Source organism: Bidens hawaiensis, unplaced genomic scaffold (assembly GCF_021521415.1).
Source record: "Bidens hawaiensis isolate Kalapana, Puna unplaced genomic scaffold, B.hawaiensis_p1.1 tig00017153_1, whole genome shotgun sequence".
In the NCBI taxonomy this organism is placed as follows: domain Eukaryota; kingdom Viridiplantae; phylum Streptophyta; class Magnoliopsida; order Asterales; family Asteraceae; genus Bidens; species Bidens hawaiensis.
Genome location: NW_027492592.1, coordinates 46,793 through 57,927, shown reverse-complemented (window position 1 = coordinate 57,927; position 11,135 = coordinate 46,793). Strand labels below are relative to the sequence as shown.

The 11,135-nt window shown below is 40.5% G+C and overlaps 1 protein-coding gene and 1 pseudogene across 1 annotated transcript; one reads left to right on the top strand and one right to left on the bottom strand.

Annotated features, from left to right (window-relative positions):
- Nucleotides 1-2,888: 2,888 nt before the first annotated feature.
- Nucleotides 2,889-5,222, bottom strand: LOC143553132 (chaperone protein dnaJ C76, chloroplastic-like; annotated as a pseudogene).
- Nucleotides 5,223-6,196: 974 nt separating this feature from the next.
- LOC143553140 (uncharacterized) lies at nucleotides 6,197-7,273 on the top strand. Its single transcript, XM_077043189.1, has one exon. The coding sequence runs from the start codon at nucleotides 6,197-6,199 to the stop codon at nucleotides 7,271-7,273; it is 1,077 nt and encodes a 358-aa protein (XP_076899304.1).
- Nucleotides 7,274-11,135: the final 3,862 nt, after the last annotated feature.

Here is an 11,135-nt window from a genome sequence, read left to right as displayed (position 1 = left end):
GCTCACGCATCACGTATGCTCACGCATCACGTATGCTCACGCATATTACATATGCTTACGCATATCACATGCTCACGCATATCATATCCCCTGGATAGGCGCATAAAGGACAACACAACAAATGAGACAAGTCTAATCCAAATCAGGATAAGGACAACCATGATTGTACTCATCAGACAACCTTCCAGAAGATATCTTTTAAGGAATAAAGAATGTGCTGAAGTTGACAGCTGCCAATGAAGGGTGGACAACTCAGCAAAACCCATGTGCCACCACGTGATGGCACATGGGTCAGGTGAAATACCTTGGTCAGAGAATCATCAATGAAAAAGCACCAGGTGTCCTAAGTACACGTGGCGCGAAGCAATAGGAGGAGGCCAAAAAGGCCCTAATTGGGTCTAAGCCCAATCATTGGAAACCCTAATACTATAAATACCACACCACCTCCACAGTTGGAGCCAGGCAAGAAAATATATTCTAAGTCCTTTACTCATTTTCACAACACACTGCCATGCATGCGCCCGCGGACCAACACTCCGCCGCCATGCATGCGCACTCACGGATCACCACTCCGACGCCATGCATGCGCACGCAACCCTTCGCCATGCATGCGCGCTCAACTCCCGCCATGCATGCGCGCTCAACTCTCCGCCATGCATGCGCGCTCAACTCCCGACATGCATGCGCGCTCAACTTTCAGCCGCTATGCATGCGCGCCCGCGGATCACCACTCCGCCGTCATGCATGTCACATCGGAGGAACACTCCTCGCCATGCATACGCCGCCATGCATACGCGACCTTGGATCACCACTCCGCCTCCATGCATGCGCGCACCGCAGATCAACACTCCGTTAGACCAACACCGATCACTAAAGAACGCATACATCTTGACAAGTAAGTGAATTACTTCACAAGTTTTTACAAAACCTCAAACTTTTTGCTTATATTGATTTTGGTTTAACAATCAAAATAAAACAAAACGAAAAGTATGAGTATATAAGATTTGCATGAAATGGCACAAAAAATTGTGCTTATATTAATGCAGAACACACGGCTACGCGCCGAATACATAGGTTTGGGAATCCTCATAAACCCATATGGCTACGCGCCGAATACATAGGTTTGGGAATCCTCATAAACCCATACGGCTACGCGCCATGCTTAAAGGTTGGGAATCCTCATAAACCCATACGGCTACGCGCCAAACATAAAGGCCGGGAGCCTAATAATATCCCAAAAGGCCACGCGCTAACGTAGGTTGGGCACACCTCATAATTTGTCCGAGGATGGGAACCTTGTAATACATCCATTTTTAGCTGATATGTTTTTGCAGGTTCGGCTACGAGTCGCACCTATGACATTATTATTATTATCTGGCCGTTTGTGCCTCCATTATTATTTTGAAAACAAGTTGGGATAGTCATCCTGCGTAGAAGAGGCCCTTGTGGGCCAGTCATTATCATCATATTATAGCTCATAAGCCGCAACTCGCGCATGCTTCATTATTTTATAGCTCGTAAGTCGCCTCGCGCGCAAGCTTCATTATTTTTATAGCTCGTAAGTCGCCTCGCGTGCAAGCTTCATTATTTTTATAGCTCGTAAGTCGCCTCGCGCGCAAGCTTCATTATTTTTATAGCTTGTAAGCTGCCTCGCGCGCAAGTTGCATTACATTATTATCGAGATGCGCACTCTATCTTTTATCAGGCCCCGCGCCACTATTGTTATGATGCGTGCTATATCTTATTCATGCCAGTGCACCATCATTATCATAAGGATCACAACATATCACCATCATGGAGAAAACCTCTCAAAACCCAAAGACAAGGCCGAAGAAAAGGGAAAAAACCGCCTCATATCATAACACACCTTATGAAGTCCAGCGCTCCACCTAAACGCTTGCACGCCTAGGAGCAACACTGGACTTGGGGGGCTTGTAGGGGTATGGTACTAAACCCGGCTTACGACCTTAATTTATTATGTTTGGCTTATTTTATTATATGGACTAATACAATGTTATTGGGCTGAGGGGGTTTTGTGGAGGTAACCCTAACTGGGCGAGGCCCATTAGGGTACCATGATGGTGGCCATGAGGCTCCCTATATAAGGAGGTCTCCACCTCCTTATTAAGGGTTGTTGTTGTTCTCAATAAGAGCCATCACCATAACCATTTTTGTGTTTGTAAACAAGAGATCCTCGAGATTTCTTAGCAGTCACCTCCACACCCCTAAAAAGCCATTGCAGATCTCAAGCTACCGAAGAAGAAGATCGAGTTGTGGTTCGTTCATCTCGAAAACCGAGGAACATCGTCATGGATCAGGTCAGATTCATTTTCATGTTTCTACAATTATCAATCATGCATGATACCTAACATGGTTTTTTATATTTACATGATTTATGAACCTTAGTGGTTGGTTTTTTTTTTCGCGCTAACAAATTTTGGTTGGTTTTCGGTCATTTTTCCCGGTCGCCCCCTAGCATGATGCCTTTATTTCTCTCCGTACCCCTCTCGTCATGCCTAGGACACATACATATTAAGTAGGCTTCTATCTATTCTTCTTTTGCCGCCATCATATCATAGAATTGTAGCTCTTGCCGTCGCAGTGGTAGATCATTTCACAATAGTTTTTTAGTTGTGCCTTTTGTTGTCGTTGTTATGGCTTTAGATATGTTATTGTTGTTTGAGCGTCTAGTTTCCTGTCGCTTGCACTATTGGGAAGCATTAGATAAAAGAATATTCATCAAGGATATATCCCACAAAGTCAAATAAACGTGCTGGCCACTAATGAAGCTAAATGATAAGCAATTTAAGCATGGTCCAACACATCTTCCCTATACGCCTATACATACTACATACATGTATATGTGGGTATATATATACTATCTTTATTCATTCTCCAATATCGTTTTATTTTTTCATCCGGAGGACTGCTACGAGTTCAACCGCAACCATACCAATGAGATACCAAGTAACACCAGCTAGAATAACTTGCAACCACGAGCTGTTAACAACATCAACTAACATAGAGCCACCAACATGTGTTTCAATCCCACCACCACCATTATTTCCAAGTTGTAACCGAACTATAATCGCAGCAACAAGAGCCATTCCAACAGGAACACCCTCTTCATAAGGATTACTAGGTTGAACCTTGTTTGGAACCACAAATTTGTCATTGTATGGGTCCCCTTTCGGTTTCTTGAAAGTTGTACTAGGCGAAGAAGATTCGGGGTCGGGTTTGTTGTTTGATGATTCTGGGAGAGTATACTGTGATGGAGTCCAGTACTCGGATGCAGTGTTTGGTTTTAGTTTTCTGCTCGTTTGTGTTTGTTGTCGGGCAGCTACGGCTGCTTTGAGTTTGTTGATACTTGGTGAGCTTGATTGCGTGCAATTCTCGGCTATTTGCAACAGTTTTTTGCTTGTTTGATCTGCAGGCATTCCTGGAATTGGTGGCTGCCAATATAACCAGTTCGTAATTGATCTGATTGCTTGAATGGCTGACATTCTTGTTTCCCAATGGAGATCTTGCTCCTGATCCACATATTATAAAACCAGAATTAGTTAAAAGTTTAAAATCTGAATTTATAATTGTTATACAACTTATAGGCCGTCTACCTTAGAGCGTTTGGAAGATCCTTTTTTCATGGCTGCTAAATAACTATCTTGGAATCTATCAACATCGACAAAGATATTTGAAACACGTGTACCTACAGTGTTGCCTGCACCGATTCTAACATTACCACGCGGTTGCTTTGACATGAGGAACTCTAATGCTGCAAGTTTAGACCTCTCCACCATCCTAAACAAATACAAAAAAATCAAGATTTTAACAAAATGCAATTTGTTTGTAACAAGTGATCAGATTTATAAGCTTACGAGATGCAATTAACAGGGCATGCTTCTATGGCCTCGTGAATTTTATTTTCAGGATCACCCCATTGAGCTATGACCCGGGCTCTACCATAAACAGATTCGATTGCAAATGTCTTTTCAGCCATTAAGGCGCATTTTAAGCAGCCGACACATTTAACTTCATCAACAAAAACGGCTCTCTGTTCACTCTCGGATCCGTACCATACTGAGTAGATAGGTTTCCCTGTGTAGCCCTTGAAGTCTGCAACCTTAGCTTGTTCCTGTATAAGAAATCAATGTTAATCAGAATAGGAAGATATTGCAAGTAGGGCGTAAACGAACCAAACCAAACAAGGCCTTGTTCATGTTCGTCTGTTAAGCTTTTATCGGACAAGCGAACGGTTCACAAACACCTAACCGAACGAACACAAATGAAAACAAACAACGTTGTTTTTTTATTTGGCTAACCGAGAATGGTCATTGTCAAGGGTTCGGTCCGGCTACAAAGTTTGTGTTGGTGTTTTTTTTTAATATTCATAATCATATGTAAATTCACATATAAATTAATCAGATAATACGTGTATATTATTGTATTATAGTTAATAATTTTGTTTTAATCTATATTCATATGTTAATTTACATTAAATTAATCAACACACACACACACATATATATATAAATTTGTTTTATAGTTAATAATTTTGCTTAAATATATATAATAAGTTAATAAGATTAAAGATGACTAAATAATATAAAAAACCTTTAATGAAAACATTAACGAACATAAGCAGACGCAAATGATAACCTTATCGAACACAATAGAATGAGCATGGCCTCTGTTTCATTTATTGTGTCAACAAAGAAAAGTTAGAATTTAAGATTTTAGTTCATAATCAATACATTGAAATTAGTGTTCAACAAAGTGATAGATGTTGCATGCAATTTTCATATATGAAGCAATAATATATAAGATGCAGGAATAAGTATCAATTAATATAAAAGAATGATCGATGAATTGAATAGAATGATACCTTATCATAAGAGAAGCGTGAGAGAGGATCCGATAGAACAGCATAAGCTTCATTGAGAACGATTGCCATATCGTGGCCGGCCAATCCGGCGATATCCGGATGGCACTTCTTTTGGAGTGATCGGTACGCCTGTTTAATCTCCGTATGGTCCGACGAACTGTCTACACCTAGAAGATCGTACAGATCGAAGTCTGTGATGGAATGTCCGGAAGCTGCTGCTTTGCATACCCGAGGAGAGTGATGAGAAGATAATTTTCTAGTTGGTGATGTTCTGGAACTGAAAGGTGTTACTGGTTGTACGATTGATGAGAGGATTACGGAATGCATGTTGATGTTCAAGTCCGGTCCGGTGGAGTGGATTCACAGATATTTTCTACGTTCACAGATATTTTGCTCCTCTTTTTTATTTTTTTCTTTCTTTTTCCTTGGCCACTGACCCTATTTATCCTAACCAAAATCACTTTTATAGATATTCATTCAAGCAAGTTTTAAATGTAGATATTCATTCAAGGTTTCTAATTTTCATATTTTCTGTTGAATTTTCAAGTCCTATCATATAGATTTAACCTATATTGTTAACTATAAAAGAAAAATGTATGCGAGTCTTATGCGATTAATTCATATGTAAATTAACATATAAATATTGTTGGATTTAATTACCGAATCGTCCTTAATTATATGTGGCTTGCGGTCAAGGAAGGAGTCTTTGAGTGCAAGTAAAGTTAGTTAAGGATAAAAGATAATTATCAAGTTTGTATTAATTATCTGAATTAATTATTTTATTAGCAATCCAAGTTATAGTCTAACACATATATGTTAGGTTATAAATACCGAGTTATGGTATGAATTGTAATATAAGTTTTTGTGTTATTTTTCTTGGATTAATAAAAAGTATTGGAGAGTTATTCCAAAACCACAATTGTTTATTTCTGTTAATATAAATTCATCTACGTGAATTGGCATCAGAGCTAGAATCAAATCACCTGAAGATCGCAGGAGCAGACCAAGAATCAACCGGGTCTATGTTCAGACGGCGATACGAGGGCTGTTGCTCGAACAAGGGATTGTTCGACTTCAACAGGGTTCTGTTCAAGCAAGTAGGCGGGGTTTGTTGAACCAAGAACTAGGGTTCAATTCAATTCAGTAGAGGCAACAACAGGTGTTTTCAGCAACACGAATTCGTTCTAATCAAACCAAGAACCAAGGGTTTGATTGATACGTGTCAATTTCTGGAGTTGGCCAAGGAGTCGTATAGGGCTGGAACAAGATTCAAGGTTTCTAGTCAAATACAGCAGGCAAAGAAGATCGAATACCATGGGTGACGAAGGTAACAGTAACCGAAACACAAAAGAGAATAGCTCGACATCGTTAATTTGTCTGATGCTAAACTCTACGAACTACACGATTTGGGCAATGAAGTTACGAGCTATCTTTAATGTTCACGGGGTGTGGGAGATGATCGACCCGGGAACGAGTACAGGTGCCAAGAACAACAACATGGTAATTGCTTTATTATTCCAATCGATTCCGGAGGCAATGACCTTGCAAGTGGGGAATCTACTGACCACTAAGGAGATGTGGGACACGATTAAGGCCCGACATCTAGGAGCTGATCGGGTAAGGGAAGCACGACTTCAAACTCTCATGGATGAATTTGATAGTTTGAAGATGAAAGAATCGAGTACGGTCGATGAGTTTGCAAGCCAAATAAGTGCTCTTGCCTCGAAAGCAGCCTCTCTTAGTGAAACAATCGAAGAATCTAAGATGGTTAAGAGATTTCTTAACAGGCTACCAAAGAAAAATTTTATACATATGGTAGCCTCGATCGAACAACTCGTAAACTTGAAGACAGTTGGTTTCGATGATGTGGTGGGACGCTTAAAAGCTTATGAAGAACGGATTAAGGACGAGATAGGTCAATCCGAGGGTCAAGGGAAGTTGATGTTCCATAAAACCGAGTATTCGAACCGTGGTCAGTCGAGTTGCACACCGAGAGGGAAAGGTAGAGGAGGACCGAGTTCACGGGGTCATGGACGGAGCCGGGAAACAGGGGAAAGAGGAACGGGTTGGAACCAAACTGAAGGACAGGTGAAGGTAAAGAAGGACCGTTCTCAAATCAAATGTTTTCGTTGTGACGAGATGGGACACTTCGCGTCCTCGTGTTCGGAACGAAGACGAGCAAATCAGGAAGCAAACCTAGCCGAAACAAACCAACCAGCCGATCGTGACCCGAATGGTTATTTAAACCTTCACGAGATTGTTTATTTAAACGAAGAACGAGTCAACTGTAACAATTCGGGTTTTCCGTATCCGTTTATTTTCATTTTAATCATTGTACGAACATTTTCGGATCCTAATCTTTCAATAAGAATTTGCATTTATAAGTATTAAATTTCCTTATGTTCACATTTAGCCCTTCATGATCTAGTTATTATTCATTTCCTATTTTTAACTTAAATAGTTCATAAATGATCGAATTAACAAACTAGAAGGACCGTTATTGCCATTTATGAAACCCCCCCTTGGACGCCGGAGCGCTGCCCGGCCACCCTCAGGCCGACCGCCGCGCGGCGCCGTGGGTGAGCTGCACAGTCAGTTCGTGTTATGTTTTTTCCTAAACTCGTTTAAGGTATGGAATCGTGTATTTTCGGCATATTAACGAGAATTAAGGGCCAAGACACCTCCATATAACTGAGATACATGTTATAATGCGTTTCATAACTATCAAGACCATATCTTTTGATTTCATTCAGTGATTTGATCATAAAAGACTTATTTTCTTGCTTAAACGGGCCAAAAGTCCAAAATTAGTTCGTTTTAGCTTTTATTATATAAACAAGCCATAAACCCCTACCCCAAAACTTTACCTAAACCCTAGCTAACGTACCTCAGCCGTCACCCTCTTTGCCTCTCTCAAATCTCTTCGGTTTTTGGTGATTTGTTGAAGAACCGTTCATTAAACTGTTGACTTTGCATGTTTAACGACCGTTGACTCGATATATCTCATCATTCGTGCATATTCCGGGTAAGTTGTAAACTGATTTTTTGTTCATAAACATCTTCTAGTCGATAAAATTCAATCAATTTCTGAGATTGAAGGGTATTGACTGGTCAATTGCTTTAAAACCCGGTAAAGGGTAAAACAGTCAACAACTTTGACTTCTTGTTTTCTCATACTTCTGGTCGCATTCAATGTTCGGTCCAGAATACTTTTCTTCTCGTAATTAAATTTTAGGGGTTTTGACCAAAACCCGACTCCCGAATCGAAGTTCAGATTCTGGTCAGACTCGGCTCGTTTAAACATTAAAATCGACATAACTCGAGCTATACTTATCCGTTTGGATTGATTCCAGCGGCATTAGATTCCCTTTTACTTATACTTTCATACCGTTAAGGTTCTGTTGGATATCCTCGTTCGGCGCATTAATCGAATACCTCTTATTTAAACTTTAATATTTTAACTAACTCGCTTATTTTAAGGTGAGTTTTGTCATTCCCCCGTTTTCACATATTTTCAAACGTTTTAGGGGCGTATACGTACTTATAGTATTTCATATTATACATATCTCAATCATTAGCAAACGTTATATTGTGTGTGAATTGCTAGACATAAATGCTAATTGATTACCTATTTAATTTGCGCATTCGGAGAGGTCCACCATATTCTCATTATAGTATGATCATACGACTGTCTAGTTTAACCGGCGCCCGTTTCGCTTGGCAATGGTTCGCTTGACACTTTAATTGCTCATTGGTTTGGTTTATTTACAGCTTTATTTACGTTTTGCTATCTTTTCATATTATATATATCATTGCAAAACTAATGACTTGCTCACTCAACATATTTGTTGACAAAACTATTGTATTTTCTACATATATGCAGGTTATCGTTTAAACTGAAGACTTGGAGTTTGGATTGCTAGATGAGACCATAGGCTTTATCAAGAATTATTTCATTCAAGTTTAAATTATGGATTATTTCTTTTATTGTTATGGATTCTTGTTTGATTGACTTGCTATATTTGGATATTTTGGTTATTTGAAATAAAATAATTATTAGATATTGTCACCATTTAATGCATGATAGTTACCTCGAGCTATGAGCAATCATGCTCACGCCTTGGCATTTCCGCCTTAGGTTGGGGTATGACATCAACCCGAAAAGCTTAGAAGCCAAGAAAGTTGAAGAAGGCACTTGGTATCTCGACAATGGAGCGTCGAACCACATGACGGGTAACCAGTCGTATTTTTCTGAACTCAATAATAATATAACGGGTAAGGTTAAATTCGGGGACGGGTCGTGTGTTGATATAGTCGGTAAAGGAACAATTTTGTTTACTTCAAAAACCAGAGATCACCTGGTTTTATCCGACGTCTATTTTATACCAAGTTTAAAAAGCAATATAATTACTCCCGGTCAAGCAACTGAGAACGGGTGTGACGTCGGATTAAGGAGAATTATTTACTCTTGTACGATGGCGAGGGTAAATTGATGATGAAAGTGTTTCGAACAAGAAATCCGCTGTATACGGTTAAATTAATAATGGGAGCTCCGGTTTGTTTATTGTCAAAATTGGATGATCCGGCATAGCTATGGCACGCGCGGATGGGGCACCTAAACTTCGAGGCAATGAAGGCGTTAGGCACGACAAATATGGTACGTGGAATTCCTTTAATTTCTCATGCTACTAATTTGTGTGATGTATGTTTAGTAGGGAAACAAACGAGCAAACCGTACCCGGACCAAGCCAAGTATCGAGCAACAAAGCCACTCGAGTTGATTCATGGTGACTTATGTGGCCCGATAACACCATCGACACCTGCCGGGAATAGGTATATGTTTCTTATTGTTGATGACCTTTCCCGTTATATGTGGTGTTATCTTCTAAAGACGAAAGACCAAGCGTTCGAGGCTTTTAAGAAATTCAAAGGTTTGATCGAAGCTGAAATTGGCGGTAAAATTGGTGTTTTTCGGACCGATCGAGGAGGCGAATTCACATCAAACGAGTTCAAAAATTGGTGTGAAGATAATGCTATCTGAAGACATCTTACCGCACCGCACGCACCACAACAAAACGGTGTTGTGAAAAGACGAAACCGAACGGTAATTGGGGCTGTACGATGTATGTTAAAGGCGATGCAAGTTCCACAACATTTTTGGGAAGAAGCCGCAAGACACTCAGTTTATATTTTAAATAGATCACCAACGAGAGCCGTGATATCAAAAACCCCATATGAAGCTCTACTCGGTCACAAACCAACAGTCTATCATCTTAGAGTTTTTGGATGTGTGGGTTACATTAAAGAAACCACACCGATTCAAAAGAAGTTAAATGATCGTAGTCGACCGATGGTACATTTTGGAACCAAAACGGGCACGAAAGCGTACCGAATTTACGACCCGGCTCATCGGAAAATTTTTGTAAGTCGGGAAGTTCGGTTTGATGAAAAACAAAGCTGGGAATGGGTTAAAACACAAACCGAGCCAGAACATGAAGAATTTAAAATTGAAGTTGGACCCAGGTTTTATAATAGAAGAGGAGCAGCCCACCGAGTCTTCTGATCACACAGAATCCGCAGCCCAGTCTTCAGCTCGTTTCGGCAGCTCGGTTGCAGCTACAGAATCAGTTAACACGGCTGACCCGGCCCATTCAACACACGAAGAAGATACAGAAGCTGCTGCAGAAAATTAACCAACAATTACAGCCCAAAACAGCCCAGGTTCGGCCCAAAACGCGGCTGAAAATCTGACCTGCAGATCCACCAGAACGCGCGCGATTCCGTTACGATTAAATGATTACGTGATCGAATATGGGGTGGTAAGAGGTGATGAAGTCCATTTAATAACTACCGACGGAGAACTGGGTTCGTATTCCGAAGCGAAAGGAGACGTTAACGGGTCATGAAACAAGAGATCGAATCAATTGAGAAAAATAAAACGTGGTCTCTTGTCGACCCGCCAAACAGTGCAAAAATTATTGGCCTAAAGTGGGTATGTAAGATCAAACGAAATGCCGACGGGACAATCAATAAGTATAAAGCCCGACTCGTTGCAAAAGGTTACGTGCAACAACCCAGGATTGATTTCGAAGATGCGTTCGCACCCGTAGCTCGACTTGAAACCGTAAGACTTCTTATTGCCCTTGCAGCTAGTAATGGTTGGGATTTACTTCATCTTGATGTTAAATCCGCGTTTTTACACGGCGAGCCCAAGGAAGAAAGATATGGTTTACAACCCGAGGGATTTGAAAAA

Coding starts and splice junctions, on each gene's coding strand:
- LOC143553140 (XM_077043189.1), top strand. CDS start 6,197: ATGGGTGACGAAGGTAACAGTAACCGAAACACAAAAGAGAATAGCTCG.